The 21,201-nt window shown below is 43.0% G+C and overlaps 1 protein-coding gene and 1 non-coding gene across 2 annotated transcripts in view; one reads left to right on the top strand and one right to left on the bottom strand.

The window, feature by feature from the left end:
- Scrn1 (secernin 1) overlaps positions 1-21,201 on the top strand; it is a 59,983-nt gene that overhangs the window by 21,057 nt on the left and 17,725 nt on the right. Inside the window, exons 3-4 of the mRNA XM_077796770.1 lie at positions 9,708-9,889; positions 19,760-19,962. Of these exons, the coding sequence (XP_077652896.1) occupies positions 9,708-9,889; positions 19,760-19,962 (385 nt within the window). The remainder of the gene's footprint in view (positions 1-9,707; positions 9,890-19,759; positions 19,963-21,201) is intronic.
- On the bottom strand, positions 17,784-17,883 carry LOC113191751 (small nucleolar RNA U13). Its single transcript, XR_003301935.2, has one exon. It is a non-coding gene; the product is annotated as a small nucleolar RNA U13 (small nucleolar RNA).

Genomic DNA, 21,201 nt, shown 5'->3' with positions numbered 1-21,201 from the left:
TAGTCTATTTTTGTCATGTTACAAATTATCAATCAATTCCTGTTTTGAGTGCTTTAACAAATATACTTTTTTTTTTTGTCAGTCTTTCTTAGGGATAGATGCCTAGAAGTGGTAATACTGGGTCACAAGGTAAATAAACATGTAATTTTGTTAAATATTGTCAAACTTCCTTCCTCAGGTAGTTTACCACTTTGCATTCCCACCAGTAATGTTATGACAGTGCCTGTGTCTGCATATTCCTAGAGTGTTTTGTCAAGTTTCCATGATGGCTATCTTAATTAATTTACTATTTTATCACATTCTTTTATTGGGTTGTATTCTCTTTTATTATAAATTCTCTTGGGTTTTCCAGGTGTATTGTTAAGAATCACCACCAAATAATGGGACTTTGATTCTCTTACATCTCTAATTATTTTCTTGTTTGATTGCTCTGACTCATATCTTAAACTCCATGTTTCTGACATGTTTTTTGCCTTTGTTTCTGACCTGAGTGGAGTTGCCTCTAGTGCTTCCCTATTGAGTAAGATGATGGCTTTGGGACTAAGATTTATGTTGTTTCATCATGTTAAAAGATCTATATGAATTCTTATTTTTAATGTAAACAACAACTTGGGAATAGGTATTAAGTTTTGATGAAGGTCTTTTCATGATTATGGAAATAATCTAATAACCTAGTTTTTTTCTTTCTATTCATCTGGTAATTGAGCCATGATTGCATTCATGAAATATACTTCATGGTTATGGTATATTTACTTAGGGTTGTGTATGTGTGCACGCACACAACTAACAAACAAGTGTTTGTTGTTTTTTGGAGAAAAATGTTGGAGCTAGTAAATGAACAAAACTCTTTTCTCTCCTCTCCTTTTTAGTGTTTTAAGGCTGTTAAAATAAATGGATTTTTTTCCCCTGGTCGTCATGTTTGGTTTTAAATTAGTGCATCAATGTGTACAGTGTTTTTTTTTGTTGTTGTTGTTTTTGTTTTTTTCTGAATCTTAAATCACTGGTTCTGTTTCTATCCTTTGAAAGCACAAGTCAGCACCAAAGAGCAACAGAATTCTATGAAGAGCTGCTTATTTTGGGTGAATTTGACAAAGGCACTGGAATGAACAGGCAAAGTTGAGCGTGACTAGACGTAGGCTGTCTGTGGATGGAGCAGTGGTGGACTGTGTCCTACGGGGCTTTCACCAGAACCACATACCTCTTGAGTTAAGCTGCCAATTCAGTCCAAGCCCCTAGACTGCAGTGAGTCTTTGATGTGGGAGAAGAGTGCTAGTTTCTTTGATGAGCATGTTAGGTTCAATTGGTTTTCATCCATGCATGAATATCTGTGTCATTTGGGTCTGAGTATTTCTCTTTTCCTGGAACAGGGTAGAGTGGGTGAAGTTTGTTGATTCGAGTGATTACTGACCTTCCCTGTCTGTCTTCCCTGAATAATTCTATTTTTGCCCCTGAGAGAGCATATAAATAAACTTTGATTTTCACATGGACAGATTTAATTTCCCCAAATTGGCTGCACCAAATCTCACCTTATATGCACTTCTTACAGTGTGAGGGGCACTCCTCCCAGGGAGAGGGGCAGATGTGGTCTACATCTCTCACCCCTACCATGTACCTTAGTGATTGCTCTGACCTGTGGGGCATGTGAACGGACTGCTATGTGCCTTTCAGGGCCGGGTGGTAAAAGGACATAGCTTTTTTCTGTCTGGATCTCTGACTGTAGCCCTAAGAAACCAGTCATTTATCATGCTGGGAGGAACCCAAACTTTTCCACATACAGAGACCACAGGGAGGGGCCCACTTGGAGAAGAGCTGAGGTTCGCTAGTCAACAACCTGCATCAACTGCCAGACATGTGAATGAAGGACCTTCCAGATGGTTCCAGGCCCCAGTCTCTGTTTGCTGAACAGCTGTTTGCTGTTCACATTCCTGACCTGTTAAACATGTGAGCTTAATAAATGGTTATTTTATACCACTAAACTGTGGAATGATTTGTTAAGTAGCCCTAGTATCTACAACATTATACATAAGCCATTTATAATCATGTCTGAAATAAGTGTTTCAGAAAAGTTTGTTCTTTTTGTGGGAAAAATAGGTTAAATAACTCCTCTTGTTCTACTCTTGTGGCTATAGTCATTTTAGGGAATAGACTTACTTTTACCTATTAATTCATGGTATATTGTCACTCAGGTGTGCTCCAGGTTAAATCTTGTTCTCTTATGTGAATAGGTGCAGTTTTATTTTTATGCAGTACTAAGGATTGAACCCCGTGCCTCACAAGTGCCAGACGAGTGCTATTCCGCTGAGCTACAGCCCTAGCCCTCTGATATATTCTTGTTCATCCTCGTGTGTCTTTCTCTTGGATCCTTTTCCCTGCAGAATTACCAGATTTTTTTTCCCCCAGGATACATCTCTGCCTGTCTCTCATTGAAAAAGATTCTTATTTGTCGTTTAGACTTTTTTTTTTTTTTTTAGGGCACATTTGTGTTTACATAGCTATGAAAAGAAAGCAGAGAGTTCCCATATACTCCCTCACTCTGCCTCCCAGTCTCCCCTGTGCCCTGGTGTGGTACGCTAGTTATGATTGATGAGCCATTGTTATGCACTGTTGTTGACTAAAGCCTAACATTGACTCTTTGTGTCATATATCCTATGGGCTTTGACACACTTGACACACATCTAATGACATGTGCCCATCATTATGGTGTCGTGGAAAATGCTTTTATAGTCCTGGAGACCCTCCATGCTCCTGACCAGTTCATACTTTCCCCCAACCCCTGGCAACCCCTCTCTAATGTCTCCATGGAAACTTGTAGTTGGATAGTATGATATATAACCTCTGAAGCTTGGCATTGGGAAGAGAGGGATTTTTTTAAATTTTATTTTTTAATAACTGACCTGTGCTGAGAGACTCTGTGACTCCAGGTGTCAGTGCCCAAACTCCCTATCTTTAGCACATGCTTCTGAGTCTGCTTTCCAAATTTACTGTTTAACTCCCTTATAGTTACACCTGTCTCCACTGTGTCCTTGTCCCAAGGACAAAATGCTGGATTCCTTCTCATATTTGGGTGTATGAGCCACAGTTATTGTCATACAACTTTCATAAAAACGCCATTAGCACACAGATTTTTTTTAAACTCTGAAGAGTAAGAACTTCCATAAGAACCAATCTATTCCTCATCCATTTCATGATACTCTAAACACATATCCTAAGAATTCCCTAGAAACCTCATACTGGACTGTTGAGGTCCCAGGAACTCTCATCCTGAGAATAACCATGTACGAAAAGTCATCCTGATTGCTTATCCACCCACTCGTCCTTCCCTCTGGCCCATCCTTCCAGGTGGCTTCCCTTCCACCTTGACTACTCACCCGCCCTTCCTCCTCCCATCCATCAGTCCTGTCATATACCATATGTCAAACTCACTTTGCTTGAGGCTGGGAGAATAAGCAATAAGATCCTTCAGCACAGAGTTGCTCAGTTTCTAAAATTACAACAGTGTGTTTTTATTCAGCTGCAGAGTTGGCAGATTGGAAATTCTTAATTTGATATTCTTTAGTCTTTCCCATGTGGATTCTGTTTTTTTAACAGCTTGTCTTTGGCTTTCAAGTAGGATGGATAACTATGTATCTAGTTTGAAAGCCTGTCTTCTCTTTCTGAGGATGCTGTATCACCATGCATCGCAGAACTCCCCTCAACTTACTCCAATTACAGCTTTTCCCTCTGGATATGGGGAAGTTGAGGAAGGAGATGAAAACTTCCTGGGTTATGATGTGCTGTGTGTGTGTGTGTGTGTGTGTGTGTGCATATGTGCATACACACCCACAGATAGCATAGTTCTATTCTTACATGGTTACACTTACCATTTAGGAAATCATTGAACCAATATTAGAATATTATTCCAGAAAAACAATGGATTTCAGCTAAAGTTTACATTTTTTTACACTTGGTGCCCAAGAAGCTAATTATTCCAGTTTATGGAGATAGAGAGAACCCTTGGTAGCAAGGTTAGTTTGGACACATAATTTTTTTTGAAGGAGTCTGTTATTATTTATTAATAAATCTCATTTCCATTATTTTCCTCCTTCATTTTTTCCATTCCTTGAAAATTAATTCTAATTTATGTCTGTTTTTCACTACACAAAGTGCTCTGTGGACTCAGTATTCTCATGATTGGGGTGGGCTTTTTGTAGGTCCTGTCCCTTTTCTTCACCAGTGAAAATATTTATGAGAAGAAGAGACAATTTAGAATTTGCAATGGCTTGAGAAAATTGTTAGAAAAATTGTTCAGGGGCTGGGGATGTGGCTCAAGCGGTAGCGCGCTCACCTGGCATGCGGGCGGCCCGGGTTAGATCCTCAGCACCACATACAAAGATGTTGTGTCCACCGAAAACTAAAAAATAAATATTAAAAAAGTCTCTCTCTCTCTCTCTCTCTCTCTCTCTCTCTCTCTCTCTCTCTCTCTCTCTCCCCCCTCTCTCTATCTTAAAAAAAAGAAAAGAAAAATTGTCCAGATGGAGGCTGTGTTTTGCGGTGTGTGTGTGTGTGTGTGTGTGTGTGTGTGTGAGAGAGAGAGAGAGAGAGAGAATGGGGTAGAGTCCTGAATTTTAGCTCTGGAGGTTATTTCTTCCAATGAGAAAGCTTAAGACATTCTAGTATCCCAGCGAGCTAAGCAGAGCTCCATGGGCAGCCTATATACTTTCCTTCCTGTCTGTGTCTGTTTTCTGTCCTTCCATACCTGGACCAGGAGCTATGTGAAACCAGCTTCCAGGAGAACACAGCTTGGCAGCAAGTGTCTTTTCCCAAACCTGACCCCAGGCCTCTGCATGGCCCATCCCTGGAGATCTCTTAAAGCTTCAGGAAAATCCAAAGCAGTTCTAAAGTGTGGTCAATGGTGTTGCCCTCTGACCTCCCTACATTCTTTAGTCAACTATTTATTTAGACTCTTATGAACTTTAAGGATGCACAACCAAATAGTAGGCACACACTGGGATTAAAAATTTAAAGATAAACGAACAAACCCTCATTGACCCTGAGCAATGCTGCTTTAGGGTTGCATTCTTCCTAAATTTAAAGCCATTTCTCTGAAGCCTTCCATTTCCCTGCCTGTTCTCTCTCCACCATAAGAAGTTTGGCTGACTCATCAAGGCATCCCATAATGGTTTTCACTGGTGGTGCCAGGGTTGTGTTCACCATCTGAGTACAGTAAGAGAGGCACAATGGTTGCATTTCATTAGCTGAACTGCCTATTGTGTGAGCGTCTACTCCCCCTTTCACTGGGCCATGTCCACAAATAGTGTGGCTGGGACGTGGGGCAGGGTCGGCGCCAGCAGGAAGCTGATCTTGCTTTTCATTTTTGACCCATTCCTGTAGAACAATAAAAGGCTTGCTCTGCAGGATCATAGTTTTTATCTTTTCTGTAGGGCCTTTTCAAAGCTCATCTTTTCCACCATCCCACATGGTAGGTGTCCCCTGCAGCCACCGAGAGGGGCAGGCTCAGGACAGGATGGTCCTTTAAAATCCCAGAGTTCACATGAGGTTGAGTTGACATTTGGAAGCAAACCTTACCACGCTCCCTGGCTGATCTGGGCATTCTTATATTGTTATGAGGCTCTGACACCCCAAAGTCATACTTGCTGACAGATTTGTTTTATGAGAGTCAGGGAGGGAGTAGCCATGGGGCAGCAAGACAAATCACTCATCCCTTTTCACAGTTCACTTGAATGGCTTAATAACCACAGCTGAGATGGCAGCCACCTCTTAGGATCCATCCAAGGGCTGAAACACTTTCCTTTTCTTTTCTAAAAGAAATTTAGCTAGGAATTTTGACTTGAGGCACTCAATTGTTTTATTCTACCCTGAAACAAGATTTCAGGTGCTGGATGGATATTTTCTCCTGCGAAAACCTCCTCTGCCACCTCAAATCCCACTTCTGTGTCAGCCTCATTAATAATGTAGCAGTTGTCAAGGTCAGTGAATTTTATTTCAAAAAAGAAAGAAAAGACTGCCTGTGGAGTTTACTTCTAGATGGCTGGCTTTACAGTTTAGCTAATTACCTCTGGTGTAAATTTCATTATTTTGTGAGTTTTGGTCCTAACCTGGGATTTTAAATCACCCATGCTTATGAGGGTAATGTGTTCATCCCTCCCCTCCTGGGCCCCACTCCCCAGAGGTGACTGTGATTAGCCACATTTAAAACACAATGAAGCGGGCATGAATAACTGTCACAGAAGGGTCCTTGTTAGTCCCAGGCTTCCTTGGTCTATGACAAAGAGTCCGCCAGGGACATGTGTTACAGGCTCCCTGAGGTTCCCAGTACTTGAGGGGGATGTGGCCACATTGGCTTTCAGTTCTAGTGCTTATGAGGGCCTGATCTGTCCCATCTGGCTATTTGGGGATCCCCTTCCTTCCTCATCATTCTCAATTTGGCCCGGAAATTGTCAGGTTGGCTGCCTACAGTTTGAACTCCCACAAGGGCCATCTGGTCTTTTTGATTCAATGTGCAACATTTTTGTCAATCCTTGTTGAGCCTTTGCAGTTCTGTGCCTCAGTGTTGTCAGAGTGGCTGCTCTCAGCTGCACGGTGGGGACCTCCCTGGACCATGAATACACCACAGACATCCCATTTCTGCCCTTTCTTAGGCTCTTTGCTCTCTCCAGAATATATCTTTTTTTTTTTTTTGTATCAGGGATTGAACCCAGGATGTTTTACCACTGAGCCACATCCCCAGGCCTTTTTAATTTTTGTTTTTAAGAACAAGATCTTGCTAAGTTGTTTAGGGCCTTGCTAAGTTGCTTTAGGGCCTTGCTAAGTTGTTGAGACTCATTTGGAACTTGTGATCCTCCTGCCTCGGCCTCCAGAGTTGCTGGAATTATGGGCATGTGCCACCACGCCCAGCCATCTGGAATATCTTGATGTCTGACATGTTTTTTTCCAAATCAACTCAAATGTCACCACTTGATAAAAACCTCTGGCCACTTACCTGTGTTCCCTCTTTCCTTTGGACCTTTGTTATGCTTCCTTAGATCTTTACCATCCATCTATCCATTCATTAAAAATAAAGCTTATTGGTGTCCACTGTGGACCAGCCTTGATATGTAAATGGACTAAACAACAAAGACTTCCTCCTTCTTTCCTGCCATTTACCTTCTAGCTTTTGGGGAGATAGCATGGATCAGCTGTGTGATATTTTATCAGGTGGTAAGTGGAATGAATGGAATGGGAAATATAAAAAACAAAGCAGGGCTGATAAGAAGGAAGGGGCAGGATGCCATGAGTATGACATGGACAGGCCTCAGTGACACTCGAGTCATGTGGCAGTTACACAATTTATGTGGATAGACCTTCTTCTTTCCCAACCAAGGGACAGAAAACAGCCATCCTCATTGATTTTCTGCCAGCAACACTTGGCACAAAATACTTTGAATGTAGTGGGTGCTCTATAAATAATTGGTAAATGGGTATAAATGTGTAAAAATGTATTTGAGGACAAATCAATAAAACCATTTCCTATTTCTACTTTTTTCCTGCCTTTAAAAAAAATCATGATAAATCTCTTTTAAGAAGCTGAGATTCCTTCCTCATTCTTTCTTTTCAAGACAAAATTTGTCACTTGTGTTCAGTGGGGACTGGGCTTTTGGAAAATCTTGGCCAATGCCTGTCTTTGTCAGCTTTTCATTTCAGTAACAGATACTTGAAACACTTAACCTGTACAGAGAAAAGGGTTATTTGAGCTCACGGTTTTGGAGGCTCCAGCCCAGAATTGGTTTGCCCTGTTGCTTTGGGCCTGGGATGAGGCAGCTCGTCATGGCAGAGGAAAATGGCTTAACTTCAAGACCAAGGGAGCAGAGGAGAAAGAGTAAGAAGCTGGGGTCCCACAGTCCTCTTCAAGGACCAGTGACCTAAAGACCACCCATTAGCCCCACCTCTTAAAGGTCCCGTCACCTCCCAGTAGCACCACCCTGAGGATCAAGCCTTGAACACCTGGGTCTTTGGGGGTCCCTCAACAACAAAACCATTGCAATGCCTGAAAGGCTTCTTGTTTTTTAACATGGAGGAATGCAATTTTAAGGTAGAACCTTCAGTTCAACTTAGAAAAGCACAGGGAACATAGTTGCGATTCCTATTTTGGCTGGCCCTTTGCTCTAGATGAATCATTTATTAAAATGAATAAATTTTGGGAATGGAATAGAGAAAAACATTTCAAGAGTATGTTTTATTGTTCATTTGCCACCAAAATCTCAAGGGTTTCTTGGCAACCCCTGGACTTAATTAGCTTGCAGTTTACAAATATGTATCAAGTGAAATAATATCCCCCCACTGCAGTGAAACCCATGACGTGGATTGTGCAGACACAGATATCATCCGACCAAACCACTGTGTTTGCTACGTGCATTTCAGCTTTTAGTTGAGGAGCAGAGATTACAGAAAATCAATGCAGAATAGATTTCTGGGTTGTATTCAGTCCATAGAACTGTCTTGAAAAAAAAAAAAAAAAAAAAGCCTAGGCTTCAGTCATCCAGGGCTTTCAGCTGGCGGATTTAAAATGTAAATGACACTGTGGCTCATAAAATGATTCTCTGGGAGCTCAAGAGCTCTTTGCAATTTAGTGGCCCACACTGCATCCACCACACAGAGAGTGTGTCATAGGGGCCTTGGAGAGCTTTGTGCCCAGCCCAGTCCCCTCGTGGGCCACACAGGGTAGGGAGCTTAAGGGGAAAAAGCAAGCAAGGATGTGAGTATGTCCCCAACTGTCCTGGTCCCACACTTCTCATCTTTTTGCCCCAGCTCCCTTCGACCGGTTTTATTGTGTTTCCGCTTCTGTGTAAGAGTTTTTATGAAGGAAATGTTTTACAGTTAAAAATACTTTTGGAAGAAATAGTGTGATCTAAGTTAGCTCCCTCAGGTAAAGACCGGACAGCCCAGAGAAGGTTAAGACATGCAAGTCTAAGTGGCTTGTACTGTGTTGCTGACAGCAGCTAGAAACACACCTCCATGGATCTGTTTCCTCCTGTGCCTGCCTCACTGCCTTAGAGAATTCTCACTGCCTTAGTGTGAGAATCCAGTGGCCCAGACTGGAAAGCAATGTGTAAGGAGGTGCATGTTGGAATGCTATGGTTCCATGCCAATATCAGAACCATTTCTTCCTTTTCTGCCATTACTGAAATCATGTAGGTTGTCAAACTGAGTTCTGGGAAACTCTAGGAATTACTGTTGGGGTCTCAGGGAACATTTTTTCTTCAGACAAAGCATCTTCCCTTTTAGCCATGTTCTGTGTCGGGCTTCTGGGTGAGGTTTCTTCTGAAGAAAGAGCTCTATACCTTCAGAAAAGTTCAGAAACCCCGATCCATCAGGATTTTTGAAAATGGAAATTAATAGCTATTTTCATTTGAAATGACGGTGGTCATCTGTGGCTCTGGAGATGGCCAGATACAGAGTGTTCAGGGCAGAGGTTGGCTGAATACCTAATGCAAGATGATCACAGATGTGGAAGCACTATGAACAGATTGGCTTGAACGAAACAGACTGAACTCACCATGGAAACCTTTGAGTTGCATTGCGACTCCAGGTGTCTTTCAAAGCTGGACGTTCACATGGCCTTTTGTTTTTTGGCTCTGTGACTGATGTGATGGTCCATTGTGAGAGCCTGGGTGGAAACCAAGAGGTACCTGACAGGTGACTGTGCTTTCTTTCTTGTCTTCATTTTTTAGTGCACTTACATTTCAATTGACCAAGTTCCGAGGACACATGCCATAGTGATAAGCAGACCCGCCTGGCTTTGGGGGGCAGAAATGGGAGCCAATGAACATGGCGTGTGCATAGCCAATGAAGCCGTCAACGCCAGAGAACCGGCTGCTGAGACGGAAGCCTTACTGGGGATGGATCTGGTCAGGTACTGCATGGTGATTCTTTGAAACAACTGCCCAGACAGAACAGTCTGGAATGGGGATGAGATTTATTTCCTCCTGAACCTCATATTTGGTAACACAATCCCTCCCAGAGCTGATGTGTGCCTTTTGATAGAAACTTTCAGATGATGGGGAAAAAAAAAGAGAATAGGCTAACATGGAATATTTTTCAGTAATAAAAAAGAATCAAGTACCATCATATGCTACACGATGATGTTGAAAACATTATACCGAGTGAAAGAAGGCAGGCACAAAGTCATATACTGTACAATTCCATTTGTGTGAAATAATACAGAAGAGGCAAATCCAGAGAGGCAGAAGGTGGCCTAGTGGTGGCTTAGGTTTGGGTCAGGGTGAGGAATGGTGAGTGAGTCCTAATGGGTGTGAGGTTTCTATTGGGGACATTTGAAAATGTTCTAAACTTGAATCATGATGCTAGTTGTACAAATTTATGAATAGACTAAAACCACCGAGTCTCATAGTTTAAAATGGGTAAATTTTATTGTATTTGAAATATATAACTATATGTCAAAGAAAAGATACATAAAACACATAAAATTAAAAAAAAACCCACCAGAGCGATGACCATCCTCCTTCACCTTCTATCTCTCAGTTGTTTCTTCTTTCTTTCCCTCCTCTCCTAGCCAGCATGTACCAGAAGGAACTGGATGTGGAAGCTGGATGGGACAGGGATCTTTGTCTATTTGGCCCTCTACCCCATTTATAACCCCTAGGAACTGTGGGCCTCGAAACCAATGGGTGATCACCAACAGAATTTTGAATGAGTGACTAAACTGCCTTCTTTCCTTTGTTTTGCTCTGTCTTCCACAGATGAGAGAAAACATTCAACCTTTGATTTTCTGAGTCTGGCTTATTTCACTTAGCATGGTTTTCTCCATTTCCATCCATTCACCAACAAATGCCATTATTATGATTTTTTTTTTGAGAGAGAGAGAGAGAGAGAGAGAGAGAGAGAATTTTTTTAAAGAGAGAGTGAGAGAGAAAGAGAGAGAGAGAGAGAGAGAGAGAATTTTAATATTTTATTTTTTAGTTATCGGCGGACACAACATCTTTGTTTGTTTGTGGTGCTGAGGATCGAACCTGGGCCACACGAATGCCAGGCGAGCGCGCTGCCACTTGAGCCACATCCCCAGCCTGAGAATTTTTTAATATTTATTTTTTTTTTTAGTTTTTTTCGGCGGACACAACATCTTTGTATGTGGTGCTGAGGATCGAACCTGGGCCGCACACATGTCAGGCGAGTGCGCTACTGCTTGAGCCACATCCCCAGCCCAAATGCCATTATTTTGAGAATTTTTTTTCCTTGTATGCTTCAGATTGATCTTTTCAAGATTATCAACCCATAAGGCAACAGGAGTTTACTGAATATCTACTTTGTGCTTGACCCTGCGTGCATAAAGAAGCTCAAAGCTTCAACAAGATTTTAATGTGGTTGCAGGGAGGAGACAGAAAGTTGAGCAATGCAAATTGTATGAACAATATAAGAGATGACAGTAGAGGAGAGGTGACTCAAGGAAATTGGACATCACATGTGTGGCACAGAGTTCTAGGATATAAGCACTGAAACAATTTCTAGAGCACTGGTTCACAAAGTGAGGATGGTCAGCAAGCTCTGCTCTATGTTCAGATATTGTCACAGACTGAACACATTTGGGATGCTTTGAGGAGGAGTTTTTGACTTGGATCTATCTGCAAGACTCAGGAATATAGACAGCAAAGATAAATTTGGCACATAATTGGTGTTGTGATAGCTAGCAAGGTCTGGAATAATAACATATGTCAGGAATAGATGACAGGGTAAGGGCTGAACTTTAGCTATTTAGTTTTAACTCTTGCCCTGGCTATCCCTGTGTAGCTTCTGCAGTAAAAAAGGAGTGAGGAGGACCCTGTGACAGGCAGGCTCTTCAGAGTGGGGCCTCTGTTATCTGCACCTTGCATGGATCTTTGAGTTCAGGGTTTGGTCTCAGCTTTAAACTGGCTAGGATCAGTGAAATTCTAAGGGACCATTTCAGAGCAACCAAACTCCCTCTTATGTGCATTTGTAGGAAGCTCCAGGAGATATTAATGTTGAGGATTCACCAACCACAGTTTGAGTGATCAGATTCTAGAACACTGTTTCTCAAAGTGTGAACGGTGAGCAAACATGGTCTGGGAACCTGTTAGATATTATCAGTCCCCACCAGACCTCTGCTGAATCTGGGGGTGGGGCCAGCAATCTGTTTGAACAATCCCTCCAGAAGGTTCTGAAGGGTGACAAAGACAGAATAGCCCTGCTGCAGGGGGAACTTGCCGTGGGTTGGTTCCATCCTTTCGATGTCAAACTCAGTATCACTCTAGGTATTGCTGTGTGAGGTGCCCCTACTTTCTCTGACCTTGCTTGTCCTCTGTGCTTGGATGACAGTTCTTTCCTGGTCAGCTCCTGTGAGAGGAGGCTGTTTATATTTTACACTCCAAGTATCTGCTAGACTTTAATGGAATATTTAAAAAAGTACAGCAGTTTTCGTAAGTATCCTGGTCCTTTGTGTTTTCCATCCATATGTCAAATCCAATCTCAGTTCAAAGAGACATAAATCAATGACAGTAGCATTCTAACAGGCACTGGATTTAAAATAAAGGTACAATTCATACGTATTTCTTAAAGGCTTGTGTGAATGCAAGCATTAGGGCAAGAGCATCAATACTTCCACTGATGCTGATGCTAAAAACCAAGCTTTGTTTTTTATGTATTTGTTTAGTTTTTTTATTTTTACTATCCACAGATCTCTGTGGGACTCTGTCAACCAATTCCCCCCATTCCTATCCTCAACCCCCAGAAAAGGCACATAGACACAGACATTTCTGCATTTCATGAGGCTGGTTCTAAGTGTCAAGTAGCTGACAGGAACTAACATAAAGGGGGGAATTTATTAACTGAATGTCAAGGTGTCTCTTACAATCCAGGGTCTGGCTGTCATGATAATGCATGTAGGCTTCAGCACCTAGGAGGACTAGAAAGCTTTTAGGATCCATTAGTCTGTTGTATGCTGGGAAATGTTTAATAATCAACTGGGGGAGGGGCAGCCCCGATTTGTGGACTTTTCTACTCTCACCAGGAAAGATTTCATGGCTACCAGTTGCTTAACAATTGGTCCAAAATCCCTGAAATTTAACCCTCTGCTCTCTGAGCTGATGTTGCTAGGCTCAGCTTTGGAGGCTGGACCCATGGAAGAGTCATGTCTTCGAGTTGAGTACTGGGGAGAAAGAAAGGCTTTATTCATTGACCAAAGAATGGAAGAGAAAGGGTTTTGCTCACAAAGCAGCTTCTCAACTCCAGAGTCAAGGGGTTACAGACACAGGAGAGGAATCCTGAGGAGAGAGAGAGGCTAAGGAAGGGGAGGAATAGTCCTGTGTTTTCTGGGAATAGACAGAGATCTACCAGGAACTCTGTGTCACCTCTTTTCATTCCTTTCATGATCTGGAACTTCTGGTCATGGAAGCTGGTAGGTGCCTTTAGCCTTGAAGTGGGGAGACTGAGAGTCACAAGGCAAGTCTGGTAAAGTCAACCCTATATTATACTTTGCAGAAAACATTTCTCCAATGTTCTCAGCAGGGCTGAGTAGAATCAGGCTCAGATGTTGAGGCAACAAAGGAGAGAGACACAGTATGAAGATAGAGATGCCAGCCTTTTTATCCCATCCCAGTTGCCCATCCAACATGTGTAGGCCCAAGTGAAGAGTCACTTTCAGCAACAGTAGGCCTCAGGTCCCTGAAGGACCCTAGAGAGCTATTGTCATAACCCACAGGTATCATCTACAACAAAGCCAGTGGGGGACTAATAATGTTATTGCCTAGCTGTGTGTCCTCCAAAATTACTGTTGTTTTTTTATAAGTCAATTAAGAGCAAGTGAAAAAAGAAGGTTTATTTAGAATTTTCCTTGATAACACTTATGGCTGGCTAGGACAGGTCACCCCATTCCTTCAGTGTTCCAAGTCTCTTCTTTGCATAACTGCCTTATTATTTTCTTTATCTTTAGATCAACTTTTGCTCATCCTATCTGTGTTTAATGTTGGCACAAAAACCCAGTCAATCTCAGTATTTCAGAATATTTTATAATTCTGGACACATCTCGTCAGCCCCTCAGCATGGCAAGAGCATCAATACAAAAGTCACTGGAAAGAAGCCAGTGTGAAAATTTGGAAAGCCCTGTAGTTTATCTTTAGGTGGTTCACGCATGTGGAAACTCACAGGTGATTTGAAGGGAGGCTGATCACCGTAGGAGGAACGAACTGCCATTAGTTCTAGCTCGCTGATCACTCTAGGAAGACATATGTGCATGTATTTCATTCAGTTCTCACAACCAGCCATGACATTGGTCTGTTTGTTTACTTAAATTTAGTAGATGAGGAAGCTGGAGTTTAAGGACTTGCCCACAGCACCAAGGCTAGATGGTGGCTGGGCTAGAAATACCAGGACCTGCTAACCTCAGGTGAACCACTCCTCTCTGCATTAGATCGCAGTCCTACTCTAATGAGACAGGAAGCTCCGGACACTGAGAGGTGGAACGGAGCCCCCAAATCACACACCCTGCCTTCTGTCAAAAGTCAAAATGATGGCAAATTTAGTTTGAGGTCAAGTTGGCATTTATTTGTGACGCATGAATCAGGGTAGCCTTCATTATGCAAAATAATATTCCCATGAGGCAATAGCAGAACAGTGGTTTTATAAAATGGAAACAAGGAGACAGAAGAGCAGGGGAAAAATGGATTGGTTAACATTAGGTTATTTTAGGTTACGTTTTTGGAAGTGTGAAAGCAGAAGGGACTTCCTTGTTATGCTGACTCAGGCAGACTGGAATCTATTGTTTTAATAAAAAATTGGAGTATTTCGTGCTCCCTTAAAGCTTCAGTCCCTCCTACCCACTTGGTACCAGGAATTGAACTCAGGGGCGCTTAACCACTGAGCCATATCCCCAGCCCTTTTTTTAAAAATTTATTTTTTAAAACTCTTTTTTTTAAAGTATTTTAGTTGTAAATGGACACAATACCTTTATTTTATTTATTTATGTTTATGTGGTGCTGAGAATTGAACCCAGTGCCGCACACATGGGAGTCAAGCGCTCTACCACTGAGCCACAACCCCAGCCCCTCCACAGCCCTTTTTCTTTTTTTTTTTAAATTTTTTTTTTTTAGTTGTACACAATACCTTTATTTTGTTTATTTGTTTTTATGTGGTGCTGAGGATCGAACCCAGGGCCTCGCACATGCTAGGTGAGCGCTCTACTGCTGAGCCACAACCCCAGCCCCTCCCCAGCCCTTTTTGAATTTTATTTAGAGACAGGTTCGTGCTAAGTTGTTTAGGGCCTTCCTAAATTATCGAGGCTGGCTTTGAATTTGTGATTCTCTTGCCTCAGCCTCTGGAGCTGCTGGGATTATAGAAGTGTGCCACTGCACCTAGCAAAGCTTTTAGTTTGATTGTGGGGCATTTGGCCTGCGCGATTCCCTTTTGGTCTGGTCTGGTCTGGTCTGGTATGTTGGAGCCTAGTGTAGAAGTGCAGTCCAAAACCATGTGTTTCCATCAATTTTAAATTCCCAAATCAATGCAGCACTTAACATCCACTTGTGACCTTTCTTAGTTGATTTGGGCTGCTATGATAAAGGTGCCATAGACTGGAGAGTTTAAACAACAGATGTTTATTTCTCTTCTGGAGGTTGGGAAGTTAAAGATCGGGGTGCCAGCAGATCCAGTGTCTGGTGAGCACTCACTTTCTGGTTTGCAGACCCTGCCTGTTCTTTGTGCCCTTACGTGACAGCAGAAAGAGGACAAGATCTGGTGTCTCTTTCATAAAGACCCTAATCTCATCACAAGGGCTCCATCCTCATGACCTAATCACCTTCCAAAGGCACCTCTAAGTACCATCACATTGGGGGTTGGGCTTCAACATACAAATTTTGGGGGCGGGGGGACATGTACGATCAGTTCACAGCCTTACCTTCCTACGACCAGCCCTCTGGTTGAAGGCTGGGAATTTTTTAATGTCCAGAAGGCCATTGTTTTAGTCAGATTTTTAGCTGCTGTCACCAAAAGATCTGACAAGAACAATTAGAGACATAAAAGTTTATTTGGCTCATGGTTTCAGAGGTCTTAGTCCATAAATGGCCAACTCCATTGTTCTGGGCCCAGGTGAAGCAGAGCATCATGGAGAAAGGTGTGATGGAGGAAACAGCTCAGGACCTGGGTACCAGAAGCAGAGAAAAGCTCCATTTTCCAGGTACAGAATATAAACCCCAAAGGCACACCCCTGGTGACCCACCTCCTCCAGCCACACCCTTTCAGCCTATCATTACCACCCAGTTAATCCCTATCAGAGCACTAATGCACTGAAGGCTCGCATAACCCAATCATTTCACCTCTAAACTTTCTTGCATTGTCTCACATGAGCTTTTGGGGGGACACCTCATATCTAAGTCATAACAGCTATTACCCCCCCGAGGGGACTTACAAACTTGTTGATTATGGGAAGAAGGAAGGTAATTGGCAGAGTCCTCTAAGAACCCCAGGCTAAGGGGAGGGGTGTCGACTGTTTTCATTTGTTTTCCAGGGGCAGCAATTACATATCCCACAGTAAATCTAGTTATAACTTAGTTTTACCTTATTTGGCATACAAAGGGACAGGGTCCCTCTTGTCTCTAGAGGCACAGATATTGAAAAGATATGCAGAGTTCTTAAAGGGGCTTTAAGTAAAGAATGTGCAGGTGTTTCTCTTCTTCCTTGTGAGATGTGTAAATCTTTCAGGATGGGGTGGGGCTAGCTTGACATACCTGTGACAAGGCTGTGAGCCCCAAATAAATATTTTCCCATAAAACTAGGAATTGCATTTAGGAGCAGTTAACTCTCAGGCCCAGAACAACCTGGACAAAGCATACAGTTTGGAAGGATCTGAGTTACACTGAAAGTAGATCTCAGAATGAGACTATAACTTTGGCTCATTCAATTTCATCCCTCTTCCTAACCTGATCTTACCCAGGCTAATGTGGGGTGGTGGAAGGGAAGTGAGGCACTGGGGCCAGAAAAGTGCTGTTCTTATTTGGAACCACATGAATCACTCCATCTAGGAGGCAAAGCAGTTGAAAACAGCATTAAAATAGGCCTCTGGATGCTGGGTGTGTCCCAGGATTACCACAGGCCTGGTATCGGTGGCATTTCCTCCACACTCAGTGACATGGGATTCTCCTGCATCTCTCAGTCTCAGAGGAGAGTACAGAACCCTGATGTTCTTTGTGGCCTTGCACTGAGGAGCTGGTGGTCCTGTCTTCATTCTATGGTTGGGAGACTAGCTGGAGGTGGTCATGTGGGTTCACGGAGCCACCCATGGTCCTGGTCTGAGGAGGAGAGTGAAACCACAATTATGTCTGTAGTGGGGTGCTGAGGTCCTGCTGTGCATGTAGGGCATCCAAGTCAGGGTGGAGGCAAGTGCACACATTTCAGTGGAAGGTAAACAGGCTGAATATCCAGAGAACATTAGAGAGATCCCAGCCTCCAAAGATGGGGCTACTGAGCATGGCTACGTGTTCACCTGTCCCTACATAGACTTGCATGGGTCAGTTGGGGCCCTGCAAAGGCCCTGGGAGCAGAATCTGCTGGAGCGGGTGTAGGAGGCATTGTGACCAGGGCCCACCAGGGACCCTGGGAAGGAGAAAGGAGGCCTTCCAGGTGCAGTTCTGGTGATGCAGGTCTCACAGCACACTGGTTTGCTCAGATCCTCAAGATAAGATGAGCTCTCACTCTTGCTGCTGCTTTTTGGAGAAGACAACCTTGAGCAGAAAAGTCTACTTAATTCTATCTTTCAGTGAGCTTGCTCTTTTTTTTTTTTCTTTTCATGTCAGGTGGGTCATGTGCCAATGTGGTAGGTTTGAGGGCGGTGTCTCCCAGACAACTGTGGGCAAACCCAATCCCCATGCTTGTGAACCACAAAAGGATCAGGGTTATTTTTAAAATTTTGTATCACTCTCCTAAGGCGTTAGGGTTCAGCTTTGTAGATCAGAGCTTTGTAACCAAGCCTTCTTAAATGAGCTTAGAATGTGAAATTTCAAATGAATCGGTACGTAATAAATCGACTATGAAAATAAGCCTGTTATAGAATAAGTCCATAGCTTGTGGCTACATTATCTTTTCTTCTCCATGACAGCACAGTGGAATGCTCCTTCAGAAAGCACTGAATTGGGTGAATTTTAATAGCTACTGCTTCTTGTGTTGAAAATTCACCAAGAACAGGCTTGTTGTACCACCATCTCAGTAGCTTTGCTCTAAGACTCTTGAATTTTTGCCAGCAGACTTACAATTTGAATGATCAGATGAATAAATGAACTGAATACGTATGATGTACCATCTTCTTTCATACCAGCCTGAGGAGGGAGGTAGAAATGTTTTTACTTTACCAATAAGAAAATAGAGGTTTGAAAAGAAGACGTTACTTAAGATCATACTGCCTGTGAGTAGTTAAACCAGAGAGAGAAGTTAGTTCTTTATTTCTGAATTGCAGATTTCTCTGTGACAGTGTTCTGCCCCCTGAAATCTACTCATCATTTATTTGGTCCTAGGCACTATGCCATTATTTTTTTTTTTCTCTTCTTTTGCAGGGTTGGGGGTTGGACCCCAGGGCCTCATGCATGCCAGGAAAATGCTCTACCGATGAGCCATATCCCCAGCCCCAGGCCATCTATTTTCATGTTCATTATCTCATGAAACTCATATCCATTGTAACCCAATGATAGAGGAACCAATTTCATGGATGTCATAAAACTGAAGTTCAAATGTATTATGTAAACTGCCTATGGTCACACAGAGGGCAGTATCTGTACTCTTTTTAAAGGATTTATTAATTGGAAGGGCCAGGATGGATGTCTCACTTTAGAAGGAAGGTGTGTTCTTTTGATAACTGAAGTTGTAAGCCACACCAATTGCTGTAGGCTGATAGGTAGGAGGGAAATACGTAGAAAAAGGATGGAGCATGGCCTCCTAGACAACCATTTCTAATGAGATCTCTGAGCAAATTATATACACAGAGGAGAATGGTAATCAAATACTTTTATTACTAATTGTCTTAGAACATCCAGACTGAGATAACTATAAATAGGATGCTGATAAACAACAGAAACTTATTGCTCATAGTTTAGGAGCTGGGAAGTCCAAGTTCAAGGTGCCAACTTTTGGTGTCTGGTGTGAACGCATATCCGACTCACAGGTGGTGCCTTCTTGCTGTGTCCTCACATGGTAGATGGGGCAAGGCCTCCTTCATACAAACACTAATCCCATCATAAGGTTCCTCCATGATTAGTCATTTCCCAAAAGCCCCCTTGCCTAGTATCATTATATTGGGTGATCAGGTTTCGTCATATGAATTTTGAAGGGACACAATATGTAGCAATAACCAAAACACCTGTATAGAATGATGGCGGGCAAAGCTGGGCTGGGCAGAGATTTCCTTTTGTCTAGGTAGGAGTCAGGAGGAAGCACAGGGCTTGCTGAGGGTTAGAGCTGAGCCAGACAGATTCATGGGAGAAGGAGTCAGCACAGAGAAAGAGGGGGCCGACCTTCCTTTCCAGGGGAAAAAGCTGCTGGTTCCTGATTCTGTCTGTGCAGAAGGGGGATGATTTTTGCATTTGTAACTGAATGTGTGATAGAGGTATTTTGAGTTGAAAGTATCGTTGATTGGTTTGCATGTTGGTCTGCAAATTGAACATCGTACATGCATTGGTGTGCTTCAGGCCTGGGCCTTGTCTTGGTCTTTGGTTGCTATGACAATAATCATGTGGGTTGAAATGACTGAGGAACACTTCTCATTTCCTGACTTCAGGCTTGGTTTAGAAAGAGGGACAACAGCTAAAGAAGCCTTAGATGTCATCGTCTCCTTGTTGGAAGAACATGGACAAGGTGGGAATTATTACGAAGATGCAAACTCCTGCCATAGCTTCCAAAGTGCGTATCTGCTTGTGGATCGAGACGAGGCCTGGGTGCTTGAGACCGTAGGGAAGTACTGGGCTGCTGAGAAAATCACAGGTGAGTGGTTTTGAGCATGTGAAAGACTGAGATGGATGTTGGCTGGACCCACAGCACCAGACCCAGAGAAATCATGCTACCGTGCAGCCCCTGACTGTGCTGGCTCTTCATGCCTAAGCACACCCGTTCACTCCTGGGCATCTGTTTCTGGAGATGCACCTGGGGTTTTCTGAATCTGGAGTGAAGGGATGCTGGCCCTTGGGAAGCATATTCCTAACATTTCCTATTTTCTGTTTGCTTTCCGGGCAGGAACCAATTCTGACTACAGGCTGCTGCATGACTCAATCTGTTACTCTATTGACCAGGTTGGTCATTGAGAATAGATCAACAAATCCCTTCAACGGGAAACTGACCTGAGTTCGAAGCAGCTACCGTGCCCTGTAGCTGTTTGTGGTTGGAATGGTCCTCTAAAAGAAGGAGTTTGGATCTGTATGAGGACTATTCAGTACTACCCTAGACCAATCAGGCCATTTCTCTGTGAGGCAATGATCCTAGAAGGGCAGAGAACTTGATAATCCTCATGGAAGGATTTAGTGCTCATAAAATTGCTGTTCTGTGGCCCTGGCTCCTAAGACAGCACAGGGAAGGAAGCATTAGAGGTGGGAGTGGTGACCTTGAATCAGTACCTCAGCACTCTCCTATTCTAGACGGGATTGGATCCCAGAATGGGTTAAAAGGCTTCCAAGAGTTCTGAGGATTGGCCAGTGACATACTCTTACATTCTTTAGGACAGAATGATAAATGCATAGCACATGCACTGCCACTCTTCCCTCCTGTGTCCACAAAGACATGGCTAGTAGATTCCTGCATACTTCTTATTGAACCTATAGTTGGCCTCTGTATTTTTTTCAACTTAATTTACCAATGAATCAGAAAAGATGTTGGGACGAAACCTGTTTGCCACACTTGCCTTAGGGGTGACTGGCGCCAGATCTGACCTGAGTTAGAAGCAGATCTGTTTCAGTAACTGGAAGTCATACTTGTTTCCTGTGCACAAAGTCCAGTGATCAGGGCTTCTCTGGATGTTGGGCACATTGAACCCCATACACAGTTCGTTGCCCCTGGAGGCAGAGAAATCTGGATAGTGGTTTCCTGGTCAAACTGTGTGAAGGTGGTGTCTGCCTGGATAAGGGAGTGGTGTTTTCTCATTCCATAAGACTATTGAATGGGCTAGGGGTCCCTCAGCAACCACAGGAATTTCTCCACCCCTCTCTACATAGCATGGAACCAGCAGGGCCT

This window comes from Urocitellus parryii, chromosome 3, assembly GCF_045843805.1.
Source record: "Urocitellus parryii isolate mUroPar1 chromosome 3, mUroPar1.hap1, whole genome shotgun sequence".
NCBI classification, from domain to species: domain Eukaryota; kingdom Metazoa; phylum Chordata; class Mammalia; order Rodentia; family Sciuridae; genus Urocitellus; species Urocitellus parryii.
The sequence above is the reverse complement of the archived record's forward strand: the minus strand, read 5'-3'. Positions and strand labels throughout refer to the sequence as shown.